The 15,775-nt window shown below is 41.3% G+C and overlaps 1 protein-coding gene across 3 annotated transcripts in view; it reads left to right on the top strand.

Moving 5' to 3' along the window:
* The first annotated feature begins 680 nt into the window (after positions 1–680).
* Positions 681–15,775, top strand: part of LOC121284441 (progesterone receptor-like) — a 398,041-nt gene continuing 382,946 nt past the window's right edge. For all 3 annotated transcript variants that reach the window (XM_041199906.1, XM_041199907.1, XM_041199908.1), the window contains exons 1-2: positions 681–765; positions 1,284–2,534. In XM_041199906.1, coding sequence (XP_041055840.1) covers positions 1,423–2,534 — 1,112 coding nt within the window. In that variant the 5' untranslated portion in view covers positions 681–765; positions 1,284–1,422. The remainder of the gene's footprint in view (positions 766–1,283; positions 2,535–15,775) is intronic.

The following is a 15,775-nucleotide window of genomic DNA, read 5'->3' as shown; positions in this document are numbered from 1 at the left end:
GTCCACCTGTTAAATACAAACCATATTCTATGATCCATTGTTGATCCGCACACCCCAACCCCCTTCTCCCAACAAAAAAACTTCTACTATACTGTCATACTGCCTGCCATAATTTCATTTCCCGGCACTTGGACAAATACAAACAACAGCTCCTTTTGGTATACAATATAGGACCTCGACATTGCCGCTGCTGGTATGTGTAACCCAGTTGAATTCCTCTATTCAGTAAACCCTTTTTAATAGCTACAGGCAGCTTCCTTCATATGAACAACTCGAGAGGCAGGTGGCTGCCCCTCCCCTTTTAACAAAAATTCATTACTATTTGGAAATTGTGTCCATTTTTTTAGACAACACTAAGGCGCAGTTTAGGATATCATAAACGGTAGCCGTGCTGTCTCTTTATTTAAATTTGGAGAGTGAGAGACACTTTCACCTTCAGCCCGGGTACACCCAGTGCCTGCTTCAGCCGGTCGACTTTTTGAATGGTCTATATCTTATTGAGCCGTTCTCCGTGGGGAAATAAAGAGACACGGCAGCTTTCAGACAAGGGAGGAGGAGGGGAAAAACACATCACCCCGGATGTTTCTACCTTGTAAGTTAAAATTTCAGGAGTAAACTTTTTTTGTGACGTGTGATGATCGCTGTACAGTACGTAAAGTCTCACATCTTCACTGACACGTGATAGAGGGAGAGCCGAGACAGAGAGGGGAAGGAGACAGAAAACAAGAGAGTTAGACGGCGGCGATCACGCTTTGATACGTTCAGGTAGGAATTCTTCAGTCGAGCGCAACGATTATCTTTTTTCACATGAACACTTTAGTTATGAGCGAGGAGATGGTACTGTACTAATATTCTTCGCATGTGCCCAACTCTTTAATAAAAAAACTCTTCCAACAACACCAGAGTTTGTTCAATTCTTCAACCCAACTGGTATCTGTAATAAATTAGCTGCATCAAATATTTGGCAGGGACGGGAGGGGCTTTCAATTGGGTTGATTTGGATTTTTTGTTTGTAAAATCGGTCAGCGGGACCGGGCTTCCAAATATCGGCGAACTTTACAAAATCAATCTGTGAGGTAACCTAGGAGATGACTAGACTGCACCGTTCATACTGAAAACAAATATTAAAGATCTTTTTATTATGAACTTGATTCATCTCTGTGACTTACCATGTAATCGCTCCTTAAACATGTCAGATTTAATTAAAATGAGTTAAACAGTGACAAGTCGGGTGGGGAATGAAAGTTTGTGTTAAAATCTGCCCTGTTAACGCCTTTTGACAGTGAGGTGATCAGATACGTGGGATGGAGTTGGTGCGTGAGGAAAGTTGCAGAGTCGCAGTTGGCGGAGTTCAAACTTGAGAACTAACACCAGGGCCAGAAAGCGATCACCAGCTGCTTGCTGCACTCTCCAACCAGTGGCATGGAGCATGGAGGCATGAAAAACATGGACGAGAAGGAAACAACGGACTCGGTTCTACCTTACGCTTCTGAAACCAGTTCCAGAGATGGGTGCACAACAGACTTACTGAAGGCGGTTTCGGATTCCATGGGGCTTTATATGGATGAGCTGCTCCCTCAGACTGAACTATCAGCAGCTTTGGATAGGAAGGCTGAGAGTGACTCTGAGAAAAGCAATATCCCTCCCAAACATCTGGAGAGCATGGGCTTATCTTCTGTGTCCAATCTGAGTGACGCGGCTGAATCTTCTACGTGGGCAAATTGCGATTTAAGTTTAAGTGAAACCAACTCCGAAGGGATTGGCGCGGAAAAGCAGTCCATCCCCGCAGTCCCTGTGACTTCCTGGTCCCTGATCAACACCGACAGGAATATCCCCACTGAACCCAAATTGCGTAAAGTGTGTGCCGGAGAAAGTCTAAGTTCAGTCGAGCACGGCGGAACCGACTCGCTCCTCCAGCCCCTGAAATCCGAAATCTGTCAAGACAGAGAGGATGGCTGTAACCCAGCCCCCCGAGGCCAGGTGTCGCCTCTGAATATTTTCCGCTTTCCTTTCCTGCCACTCAATCCTATCTATCTGGCCGCACGCACTCACCAACTTCTCACCACGGACGACTGCGACCACGTTCCTTACATCCCGGACATTTCCAGCTCGTATGGTTTTGTCGAGACTGGTGGCTCCCCCAATTCAAAACCTGAAAGGAATATCCAACCAGAATCCCACCCGGCACTGAACATGAGTCAGGAAACCAGCAACACGTTTGGTTATATGCCCACGGGCTATTCCCCATATACTGACTATTCCGCTTCCCCTCAACAGCAAAGACCCCCCATGAGAGGCGAGCCACTTGAAGATGCTGTAATGTTTAAGACTGAACCTATAGATTCCTATAGTCTCTCACACCACGAATCAGGACTCAATTGCAACTTCTTGGTTCAAGATGATACCATGCCGTCGACTTCTTCAGCCCCTGTGACCTGGTACCAACCCATTACATATTTGGGTTATCAAGGTGGAACGAAAGCAATGTCAGACACTTTTTCGCAAGGTTACTCTCAGTACGGTGGTTTGATAAGGTAAGGAATACTTATTAATACATCGCTCTCATATAGTCGTTTATTTCCCGTTTGGTACACTGTCCCTAGATTATTTGTTTGACTGGTGCTATATTATATTAAATTAAACAGACTCCATTTAATTTTCGGGAAACCTATAAACTTTCGTTGAGGTCTACATTTGCAAAGCATTGAGACAGATTTCACCTAAAATTTAGAATGGCTAAGTTCAAAACTGAGGACATAATTGATTACACTTTTCATTTTGTAAGTGCCGCCAAAAGAGTTTGAAAGAGCTAAAAATTATTTTAAAATTGAGAACTTTCCCACCTGGTCGATGTCAATATTTAACGGTACTTTTGACTCTGGTAAATAGTCTTTATTTCGTTGGTTAGTGACATTAACTAAATATTGATGTCCATTTGTAGACAGCAGGGAGAAAGCTTCTCCATACAATATGGTTGTTGAACTTGTAGCATTTTAATCCCAGGGCAGTTTATTAATAAATTATAGAAATTACATCGTTCCAGTGGCCCCTTAGATTTTATTTGCCTCTCCCTGTTCTGATTCCATCCACGCTAAATATCCTTTCAAACAAGATATAGACAATTGTACTGGTGAGTAAAATTCAGCCACGTACTTACAGGTGCTCTCTCTACTTTGTACTTTGAGACATTGTTGGTTCTACAGCAATGGTTGATGCAACTTGTACAATTGAAATATTTTCATCATCCTTTTCTACATCCTTCTCCTTTGTGTAATGCATTTAGGGTAAAATAGGAAAAGAGTTTTCCAAATTGTTTCTGTTTGATTAGCCAAGTCAGGCATTGAGAGGGGTAAGTAAGAACCACAATTGAAGACTCTGACTCTGGCAAGCAACATAATTAGGATTATTACTGGTTACTTCATAGGGAATTAAAAATAATTTGTAAGTTCATTCCTACCAGAATGTTATTACTTTTATGAGTTTGGCATCTTGGAAAATAAATATTTCTGTTAAACAATAAGTTTAGAATTGTGTTACATCTACATGATAACTGACTTTCCTATTTGCAAAGGTTTATGAAAATATAAGTAAAGAATAATTTGAGAAAGGCAATAAGTTTAATCATCCCTGTTATCAGCATTCCTACCCCTCATAAATGAGTTATTAAAAACAGTTGAAAAAAGATCAGTTGAACTTGTTAAATAAGACTTTGTTAAAGGTTAGGAATGAGCAACCAGTGTAAAATTCATAATAAAGAATACAACCTGAAAGCTGAGTTCAACATTGGCATAAGTGAGGATTATAAACTTGAAGAATTAATAGTATTGTGACAACAGTAATTAGTACTGTTGTATTTTGGGAAAAAAACATAGGCACTGCAGCCTGTGAAGCCTTTTGCAATGGATAAATAGAGAGAGAACGAAAGAGAGAGAGAGAGCTGAGTACACAAATGGCATAGGAGGTTCCTAAGCCACAGCGAGTACTATATCACACAACATACCTACCACAATAGAACCAACTAAAGGAACATGATGGAGAAACACTGCTTGAGGATGCTTAAATACAATAGGGATTTTGTGACTGAGAGGTGCACCTGGCAACAAAAACCCGCAAGGATAGTTAGCCACCTGCAATGTATGGTCAGTGGCAGCGAAGAGTGTCGCTGCTGTTCACTTTGATGCCACAAACATTGCAGGCATCCATCAGAGCACCGGGGTCAGGAACTTTGTCCCATTAAGGAAGGAACTAAAGCCCAATATTGCCTCACATGCACCCTAACTACACCCACTATAGCCAAACCACATAACAGAACCACCAAAGCAGGCAGGAGGACCAGTTGCAATAGGGTATAATTAATCAGTTCTTCCAGAGAGTTCTGTGGTTTGGTGCTAATTTTTTCTGTTGAATGGATTTACAATCACAGCAGCTATTTGTTATGCACATTTTACTTTTCTTATGTTGTATATCAACACATGGGTTTGTTTGCTTTTTAGACATGTTTTATATTCTGAATGATGAAAGAATAACAGACTGCAAGATAGTGAATTAAATTCAATTCTGCAGTGCTAATGCCACATGGGTTAATATGTTTTGCTGCTATATTTGTTCTTTGTGTTGTGAACTTCTCCATGTTAGTTGTACAGGTGCCTGGCCTTAAATACTATCTAGTTTAAAACAGTAATAATGATGGCTGGATAAAACCATTACAGAAGGATCAGCTTCAATACTGGGGGCCTGTGATACTGTTGACACAAATCTCAAATATGCTACTCCACACATGGTGAAAGGCATTTTGTCCTGAGGTTGATCCAAGTGAGAATAGAACTGCAGACATTTATGAGATTTTAGAATAACACCATCACAACTGCCTACAACTGCTACCTATCACTGCACTTTGGAGATTGGACCTGAAAGTCTTCATGGCAGTATTGACGGATGCTCCTATGATACCTATGGCCTAAGTAACTGGTGTCTCTACTACAGTTGCAGCTGATGTTGCCATATGCTGGCGACAATCTACACTACAAACAGCTGTTGCTACATACCATTACTCATGCAATGACAGTGCATAGCTGAAAGTTGGACTACTCTAGACTATCTTCAAGTGCCATTTTTAAGGAAGCAAATGGTTTCTCAATCCGGGTATGCTGTTCTAACAGTAAGGTATGAAAGCAGGAGCAGTAAAGTTTGAACCACCATATAAGTCAGTAGTGGGCTTCCTGCCTGTGCCGTCTGGATCCTCCCCCTCATGTATTCATGCTACCCTTTTCTCACCAGAGCTCAGTGCTTCACTAGAACCTAGTGCCCCATCCTGCACTGCATTTTCATCAATATCATCATCTTTTGTAGTGTGTTTACCTGTGATGCATCCAGATTTGATTGGAGTAGTGGCAATAGTTGCCGAGGTCTGGTGCTCCTTGGATGTGACTGTGGTTTTCAGGTTCTCCTTGACTTATGAAGACAACAGATAGTATATTATCAATAGATAAAACTACTTATCTGTTTGCTTATTAACTTGGCTCTTCTGAAATTAATAATTGAGGCTTATTGGCATCAGTTGAATATTTTTTGTCCTTGGACATAACCAATCGGTGTGAATGCATTTATGAAGCGTGCCATACAAATCTTAGAATGGCTGATTAATTTAGTTGACTAATTTGTCATAAACCCGTTGTGGTACTCCAATAGCCACAGTCTCAATCCATTTTAAACTCTCAGTGGAACAAGTTCATTTTTTTCCTCATCTTTTCCTCATCCAGCGTGAGTGTGCACCATTTGTTGTACATTGTGAGAGTTTTGGCTTTAAGAGTTGGAGTTGTCAGATTGGCGACATGGTGATTTGGCCATTGGAAATTATTTCACATCTTGATTTTTCCCAGATGTGAAATAGGTTTTCTGTCCCTGGTTTACAGTAATATTCACGTGTTACTGTTGTACTTCTTTTTTTGATTCTTCTTCTGGCTCTCCAGCAAGACCTTCAAAGTGGAGAAGACAGAATTGAGCTCATCAATAGTACTTTCAATGCTGACATCTTCTTTATATTATTAAAAAGCTGCTCTTCCCTACCAAAAATGTTTTGCATCTTGCCATTTTTATGCTTATGTGACTTCCAAAGCCTTCGCACTAAAACCAGCCATCTACTCTTCTTGTTGAATCATTTCCACCAATGTTCACAGCCACATATTTTGTCTTTTTAAATTTATGGGCTGTTTGACCAATTTCTTCTTCTTCCCTAGATGGCACCCTTGATTATTCAAGGATTGCTGAACGACAGCTTATGCCATGATTTTATTAGAGGGCAGGGTGAGGAGGCAGGCCCCAAGTCTACCTCAGCCAAAATGTGGTTCAAAATCCACACTGTAGGCAATTTTCTCAACCACATACTGTTTATCCAACTGAGCTAACTGGCATCCTTTAGCCATTTTAAACATGTGAAATAAACTTTACTGTAAATGGTCATGATTGGCTGCTACATTTTAGTCAAATTTTTCACACTTTCAATTTAACTATGTCATTTGCTATGGTACTTTAGTTAGTTCATATGTTAAAAGTTCAGGATAGGACCGCTTAGTCTGACTTTTACAAACTGAGAAATATCAGTCCATAATAACAAACAGGGATTTACTTGTTGTATATTGTTGCTGGAGATAGTGTAGTTCAATAGATCAGATTATTCCTTTCTTTGTTGGGTCCAAAAATGCCGACTGTTTGGAAAGTTTCAGTCTAATTCAAAATGAGCAAATATCTAAAGCGAAAAGCTGTTCAGAATTCAGTGCTGAAACACACTAAATTGGCAATCTCACTGAGAGAGACAGCAGATATGTTCAGTAAAAATGATAAGAAAATTAGATGCAAGAGGTTAGCACATTGCCTTTTCACTTGGGGCCAGCGTTTGAATCCAATCTAGTTTAATGGGATTATAGCTGGCTCTCCTTTTGTTATTAGAGTCCAATATGAAATGGATTACAGTCATAACTGAGCTTTTAGTGAGTATCAACCCATGAAAGGTACCACTAATGGTAGCACTAAAATGACCATTTTACACAGAGAGAGCATAGGAAGGGCTGGTGTGGAAAATTGAAATGCAACAGTGGTGGGGTAGGGGGCAGTATTCTGACATGAAGGATTTAGATTCATTGTTATGTCTAATCAGAGGGAGATTTCTGCTGCACCCATGACTAAGAGCAAGTGGCCTGACCAGAACCCTTCAAGTCAGAACCAAGGCCATCTCAAGGCCATGTCAACTTCATCAACTTTAACATATTCACCAAACACTTCTACCAACTCAAACAGAGCCAGTAGAAATTAATCAATAGCCAAACTGAAGGTTATTGATGATCCCTTTATATAGCACTTGCAGAGGTGGTGTGTGGGGAAAGGGTGGGGGTGCTGAAGTAACAGTTCCACTGCCTGGACCATTCTGAAGTAGCCTTGTTGTACTTGTTGGAGCATGTATCCTGATTCGTGCTGGTCTGTTATAGCCTCCATGGCCTCACTATCATGAGGGTACAGCCCATGCCACTAAGGATGCTGTGAGCAGTTCAGAAGGAGGAGAAGAAAGAGGAGTACAAGCATGAGGGGGAGGAGAAGGAGGAGGAAGTGAGGAGAGGGACAGACAACCATTGTTCTGGCCTGGCTGTTCATAATTGCCTCATTCATCTACGGTTCTTGTGGACACAACCCCAAAACTCCTATTGCACAATAGTCCCACACCTTTTCATCCCAGTATCCACGTGCCCATGATGCTGAAATATAAGCCACCACAAAACAACATATGAACAAGGAGCAGGAGTAGGCCAAGCCTGCTCCACCATTTAATAAGACCATGGTTGATCTGAAAGTAACCTCAAATCTGCATCCCGCCAACCCCCTTGCTTATCAAGAATCTATCCACCTCTGCCTTAAAAATATTCAAAGACTCTGCTTCCACCACCTTTTCAGGAGGAGAGTTCCGAAGACTCGAAACACTCAGAGAAAAAATTTCACCTCATCTCCGTTTTAAATGGGCGACCCCTTACTTTCAAACAGTGACCCCTAGTTCTAGATTCTCCCACAAGAGGAAACAATCTCTCCACATTCACCCTGTCAAGACCCCCCAGCATCTTATATGTTTCAATCAAATCACCTCTTACTTTTCTAAACTCCAGCGGATACAAGCCCAGTCCAACCTTTCCTCATAAGACAACCCATCCATTCCAGGTATTAGTCTGGTAAAACTTCTCTGAACTGTTTCCAAAGCATTTACCTTCTTTAAATAAGGAGAACAATACTGTACACAGTACTCCAGTTGTGGTCTCACTAGTGCTCTGTATAACTGAAGCATAAACTCCCTACATTTGTATTCAATTCCCCTCACAATAAATGATAACATTCTATTAGCTTTCCTTATTACTTGCTGTAACTGCATACTTGCCTTTTGTGATTCATGCACTAATCCCTCTGCAACCATCCCAAACCATCTTTATCCAACAAACCATCCAATATTCTATACACTTGTGAATCCCCTTAGTGCCTGTCTTGTAGGTGCCTTTGTCGGCCTAGACCTCTACCGCAATGCAACCCTCCGTGGCTGTAGCACAGCTGGTGGAAGGCTACTGACTTTCACTGTCTAGAAATGACCTTGAAGCAGCTCTGGGTCGGGAAGGCCCAACATAAAATGGCAGCACCTCAGCCTCGGCGATAGCTATCCGGACTGTCAGAGGCATTGGCGGCAGATTGGCAGTTGTGGTAGCACAAATGCTGTCATCCAGTGATAGGTCACAGAGTCACTACCACTCTTCCAGGTGGAGGGTGGGTGAGGGGGTGTGGGTATGACCGGTGGCACCTCAGCGATCCTAATAATCTGTTGGAGCATTGATTGTTAGGCTGCTGAGAGACCCTGAAAACTCCTTTGTGGGTTGGTAGCCACAGCCATGAAGGCAGCACTCTGAGCTTGCATGGCAATGAACAGAGATTTCAAGATCTGAGTCTGTGCTTTCACTTCTCAAAGATGTTAGGATAATTAGCCTACAGTTTCCTGCTTTCTGCCTTCCTCCTTTCTTCAATAAAGTTGTTACATTTGCCATTTTCCAATCCGCTGGGTCCCTTCCAGAATCTAAGGGATTTTGAAAGATTATAACCAATGTCTCTACTAGCTCTGCAGCCTCTTCTTTTAAGACCCTAAGATGAAAGCCACCAGGTCCTGAGGATTTGTCAGTCTTTAGGTCGAATAGTTTTCCCAGGACCTTTTTCCTGGTGAAGGTGATCGGCCATCAGTTGCTGCATTATGCTCGGGACTGTAAGTGTCACTTCCACACTGCGCAAAACCCTGTGCCAAATTGGAGCTGGTCAGCTCCATGCTCCTTGACAGCAGGTTTCCTGTCAGACCTGGCAATGCACCAAGTATTTCTATTTGAATAACCATCAGCTTTTACTGTATGCCGCTCCTTGACATCCCAATCTGAGTTCTCTGCAGCAGAAGTCATGTGCTACCTCGAATTTTGGAGAGCTGGCGCCCACGCTATCCTTTTTCCTAGCCCTATCTGTAGCCTGCTCATGTCTGGTGACTCACTACATGCAGAACCTGCCTCTAGGCTAACCTCTAAGGTACATGCAGTACAAGTATCCAAGCTGATGGCCAGGAGTGTAAGATTGAGTGAGTGTTTCATCTTCATCATCAGTGTCTTGCTTCTCTTGACTAGGTGGCAGTTCTTGGGTATCTGAAAAGAGAAAGGTGCAAGGGTAGGATTGGGGTTTGGGAAGTCAGTGAGGGGTACTGTGGTGGGCGGTTGAATGGAAGCAAGAGGTACATGCTTATACCATCTGGAGCTTGTAAATCAGAGCAGATTATTGGATGAGGGAGAAATAGGATGTAAGAAGGTGGATTGGGTGGGAACATACTATCATCCTCGATGGTTTCAGCCCCAACACTGACCACAGCCTCAGTCGTCACAGCACCAAGGATGGTAAATGCCGCCTCCTCTTCCATAGGAAGGAGGATATTGCAGCTCTACCTGTTGCCACTGGTTAGGTGCTGCTGCCTCTGGTTATCTTGCAAGAGAGATGGAAGTGTGCAATATGTTTGGATGATGTTCCTGTCACAGTTGAATAGCTGACAATGTTTGCACATTGTGAGATGTGGGTGTTAGGCTTTCAGCAGTGCTAAGTATGTGAGGGTGAAGTGACGCTATAAATGTTAGGTATGAATCTTGTTTAATAGAGATTGTTGCTGGGTGAATAAAGGAGGTGTGGTAAATGGAGCACAGTGTGAGGATAGTGGTTTATTTCAAAGGATATGGCATTTGAAGATACATTCACTCCTTGACCACTCGTGAGGTCATTGAACTTTTTGTGGTACTGCATCCAGACCCTTGGAGCTAGACTGCTGGCATTGACTGTGACAGCTATTCCCACTTTCTTCATAATGTCTATCTGGGGGCCTTCTGACCCTCAGAGGGAAGCAAACATCTCTCATTCTGTCCATCTCCTACACCAAGGCCTCCAGTGCTTGGGGTCACTCCCTGGACTATTACATAATTTATACTCCTCTTTTTGCTCAAACTTCCAGGAGCTGCTCCAGTCAAACTACACCTCACCTTTAAGAGTTGCAGGTTGACATTAAGTGGTGCAGCTAAGCTGTAAGTGCAGGATACTAGCCTTGCGTTAATTTGGGCCTCCTGCTGAGGTGTACATCCTCTCAGCAGCATGCTTTGCACTATGCTGCAGGCCATGTCATTTAAATTAGCAGACATCACAAAGTTTGCCTGTTGCTTGCATTGCTATGAACCAGGTTAATGGCACATCACAATCCCTGTGCAAAATTGCTGGCCTAATCCAAATTTTCCCCCATAGTTTCCTTTGTGTGTGACATTTGATTGAACAAGATTGATAGAAATCCTTAATGAATGTTTTGTTAATTTCTGCTACTATTTCAAATCCCTCCATCCTATTACCTGTTAAAGAAAATTAACAAAATGCAGTTAATGGCTATCAAGGCCTTTCTGAAATCCAGTTGGGAGAAGCTAATGAGAATTGTACAGGGGCTGAGGCTCTCTTATTCCAAATCATGGGGTTTAGTGGAGGCACAAAATTTCAAAATACCAGCACAGGTTTTACTTCATGTTTAAGAAACGTCTGTCTAGTGACTTGTTGTAACACTAAAGATAAAGCTAATGTGTTTTAGTAAAATTGTAACTAAATAACAAAGATAATTTAATGGCAATGTTTTATTGAGGATGAAATGAACATTTTATGAGCTCAATCCATAATAATAACTTAATTATAGTTTGTTTGATAGAAATGTAGAAATTAATAAATTACCCCAATATGACACATTAATGATATAATAAAGTAATATAATTTAACAATGGATTATATGTACCAAAATGTGAAATTAATTTTGAAATATTTCAAATCTCCTTTTTATATAATCTGTAGAAAGTAATGGTAATTCAAAGCCATAGACTAATATCTGTTTCATTGAAAATTCAAAATACTGGTTTAACAATTATGAAAAAATTATAGCTGGACTTTTTGAGGCTCATCATGTTACAAGTAATGAACTTTAAAGATTATTTACGCCCCAAATATGAGTGACTCTAGCCCTAAGTGTTCTTATTGAAACTGATCTTAACTCTCACTACAATATAACAAAGATTAATCGTTTCTGTTCATGCCAATATTTCATGATTATCCTTGGCATTGTTTCAAATATGTTTCTTGGCTCTTTGTTTTTGAGATTGCAGTTTGCTTTGAAGATACGTGTAATATTGGGAAATGTATGTTAGATAACAAAATAAACCTCTTTCTCTAGATATAAAGTATTTCAAGTAAAAGTGCATCTATTAGAAATGAAAGTTTGTATCATGCCTCTATGTAATTTAAATATTGCATTCTTAAAACAGAAACAAACCACAACAGCATCTTAAGAACATTAAGAGAAATAATTAGTCCACTAATTGACTTCAAGATGTATCTAGCAGTATATCACCTCTAACTGATCATAGAATGTACCTATTCAAAACAATTAAACTTTGTGGCCTTAAAACATTAGGTCCATTAAACACTTTGCCACGTGAGCATTGTAATAATATCTTGTGTTACATAATATAATTGCCCTGTCCTTTCAAAACAGCAGGCATGATTTTGCCTACACCTGTCAAACAGCAAGAGGGGAAGCAAGCGATTAAAATTGGAAAATTGACTTACTGCCCTGTTCCTGCCAGAAAACAACCAACCACCATTTTAACTTCAGAATTCTTCTTAACTTTGGATTGGAAACCCACCAGTTAGAAACAATGGGTGCCTCATTAATAAATTCAAATAAGATCCCAATAATGCAATATGCAATTTTAACTGGGCAGATCAGAAGTATGGTGCAGGAGCAAACCTGCTAAGTAAGAGCCAGCAGGATTGGCTTCACACAGTGACCAATATGTCTTCAAGCTAAAGTTAAAGGGACATTCATCTGCAGCCACTTAGGTCATTTTGATCTGTATGCCATTGTGAATAGGACATTTTTGAGAGGCAGCGCTTAGCTTCTTCTTTTTAATTTTTTATGTGACTTACCTACCCTGTTTATCGTGAGGGCTGTTATTGCTTCACTCCTTTGCATGGACAAAACAGTTAGAGGAAGAGGAGCAACAACAGCAGCAACCTAAATAACCAGGACAAATGACAGGTTATAGGCCTTTGCCAGTCCACAGGTTCTTTAGGTCAAGTTATTCCTTGGATATTGCTGCGCAGTCGTACTGGAGGAGGGTGCCTTAACCTATTCTCAATCACACAGCTATAATGTGCAAGGAGCTGTCAAAGTCACCATGACCCTTAACCTTTTTTCCAGAGGCTCCTTCTAGGCTGGAATAGGAAATTGGAAAAATGTGTTTGCCTGTGCAGTGTACATTTACATCAAACATGTCATCCATATCCTCCATGGTAGAACAAACCAATACGCTACCTTTGCAATATATTCCAACAGCTAGATTGAGCAAGCTGATGGGATTTGCAACAGTAGCTGGTTTCCATCGCACCCAAAGCATACTCATGTATATGTCAGGACATCCGAAGACGAGCCAGCAGCTTATGTGAATAGGAAGGGCCTCCACTCCTTGGTTGTCCCTGACACCTCTACCTTGTCTGGATGTTTCACAATGTGCAGATTCCTTTACTCCCTCTTTGACTTTTCATGATATGAATGTGTTGTAGAAGTGTAAGTCATTGTTGAAACATCTGGTGTATTCTAACAACTCTGAAAGGGTTTCCACTGCTTGCTGCTCCAGCTCCAACAGCACCCCAAGGTTGGCTAGACCTTCCGCCTGGTCTTGCTTCTCCTCCTCATGTTCCTTTGGTTAGTCCTGCGAAGAGATATGATGAAAGTTCAGAAGTTTCTCCTACAAAAAAGAGTGCAGATGTGTAGGTCTTGTGCTTATTGTGGAAATACTGAGGTTGAGAAGCATGAGGCAAAAGGATGGGGAGGCGTTGAATGGAAAGCATATGTGTAGAGTGTGGTGGGGAATGAGCCATGAGAGAAATTGGTGATTGTGTAAAGGTCAGCAAGTGAGAAAAGATAGGTGCTTGCACGTGCTGAGTGGGAGCAAGGAAGAGGTGAAGAGTTGAGTAAGGTGAGGAAGAGGCGGTGGCAAAGCAGTATTGTCACTGTACTGGTATTCCAGAGACCCAGGGTAATGCTCTGGGGACCCGGGTTTGAATACCATCATGGCAGACGGTGGAATTTGAATTCAATAAAAACCTGGAATGAAACTATTGTCATAAAAACCCATCTGGTTCGCTAATATCCTTTCAGTACCCAACATTCCTAATCTAATTCCTTATGGAATTCTTTTTGCAATATGCAATATTTACATCTAGTTATTTATATACATATATGTGCTGGCATCTATTCAGTATCACTCTTTAGATGCAGCAAGTGATTGACACATCACTGACCCAATGTCACAGGGAAAACCTTTGTTTCCATATACTTTATAGGTGTCAATTTGTCATTGAACAGAAGGGGACATGGATGCCTGATGTTCCTTCTTGTGTGACACATTATTAGCAACACAAGTGCCAAATGTAAGCAGTGTCAGGTAGAATAGTTTGGGATTTATACTTTAAAATGTAATTTATGCTTAGAGTAATTAATCTATATAACAAAGGCAGATATGAGGGATAAAAGGGGACAATTTTTGGGACAACTAGGTCTTGTGAATAAGTTAGGACTTTCTCAATTTTTGTGGAGTCATTATGGGCAGGAGTGCCTGATGTTAGAACTCAGATAGCCAGGCAGCAACAACTAGAACTGGAACCCAGTCGTTATGCACTTAAAATCTTTTATTTACACAGATACCCATTACATATTGTGAAACTCCAACCCCAACAACCAAAGTTTCAACCTGTTCCTGAATATATGAGCACCGGTGAATCTCCAGTTAATGCCCACCACCTTAATACAAGTAAATGCTCAGTCAATGTATAATTAAGACCAGATGGCAGAACATGTTACTAGACTTTTCATTAGTTATATCAGGTGAGGTGAGAGTGACTGCCCTTGGCATCAATGCAGCATGTAACCAAATGTGTCACCAAGGAGCCCTAGCAAAATTGATGTCATTGGGAATCAGGGAAAATCTCTCCATTGGCTGCAGTCATACCTAGCACAAAGGAAGATGGCTGTGGTTGTTGGAGGCCAATCATCTCAGTCTCGGGATATCGCTGCAGGAGTTCCTCAGGTTAGTGTTCTAGGCCCAACCATCTTCAGCTGCTTCATCAATGACCTTCTTTCCATCGTAAGGTCAGAAGTGACACTGCATGCTGATGATCGCAGTGTTCAGTTCCATTTACAACTCCTCAGATTATGAAGCAGTCAGTGCCTGCATACAGCAGGAACTGGACAACATTCAGGTTTGGGCTGATAAATGGCAAGTAACATTCACACCATACAAGTGTCAGGAAATGACTACCTTCAACATGAGAGAACCTAAACACTTCTCCTTGACATTTAATGGTATTACCTTCGCTGAATCCCCCACTATCAACATCCTCAGGTTACCATTGACCAGAAACTGAGCTGGACCAGCCATATAAACATTGTGGCTACAGAGTAGGTCAAAGGCTGGGAATTTATCTCTTGATTCCCCAAAGCCTGTACACCATCCAGAAGGCACAAATCAGGAGAATAGTGGAGTACTCCCCAATTACCTGGATCAGTCCAACAACATTCAAGAAGCTCAATGCCATCCAAGACAAAGCAGCCCACTTGGTTGGCACAATCTTTACCACCTTAAACATTCACCCCTCCATCATCAGTGCACAGTGGCAGCAGTGTGTATTGCCTACAAGATGCAATGCACCAACTTGCCAAGGCTCCTTTCAAGCCTGTGAACCCTACCATCTAAAAGAAAGAAAATGGCAGGAGCACTGTAGCACCACCATCTTCAGGTTCCCTTCTGAGTCACACAATACTGATTTTGAAATATAGTAAGCGTTTCTTTATCACATGGATTGCAATGTTTTAAGAAGTTAGCTTACCACCATCTTCTCAAGGGCAATTAGGCACAGGCAATAAATGCTGGCCTTGCCAGCAACACCCTCATTCATGAATGAACTTTTTTTAAAATCAATCAGTTATGACAATCCAGTTGTCAGAGAAGTGTGAAAGAGGAATTACAGCTGCACGGCTGTTTTCTTGCCTTTTGCACTAATTAATTTATGTATTACAAAATTCCTTTCAAAAAATTTCTGCTCAGCTGCCATTTTAATATGGAACCTTTAAAACCTATTAAAAATGTCCTTGACT

The sequence above is a fragment of the Carcharodon carcharias genome, chromosome 11, assembly GCF_017639515.1.
Source record: "Carcharodon carcharias isolate sCarCar2 chromosome 11, sCarCar2.pri, whole genome shotgun sequence".
NCBI classification, from domain to species: domain Eukaryota; kingdom Metazoa; phylum Chordata; class Chondrichthyes; order Lamniformes; family Lamnidae; genus Carcharodon; species Carcharodon carcharias.
The sequence above is the reverse complement of the archived record's forward strand: the minus strand, read 5'-3'. Positions and strand labels throughout refer to the sequence as shown.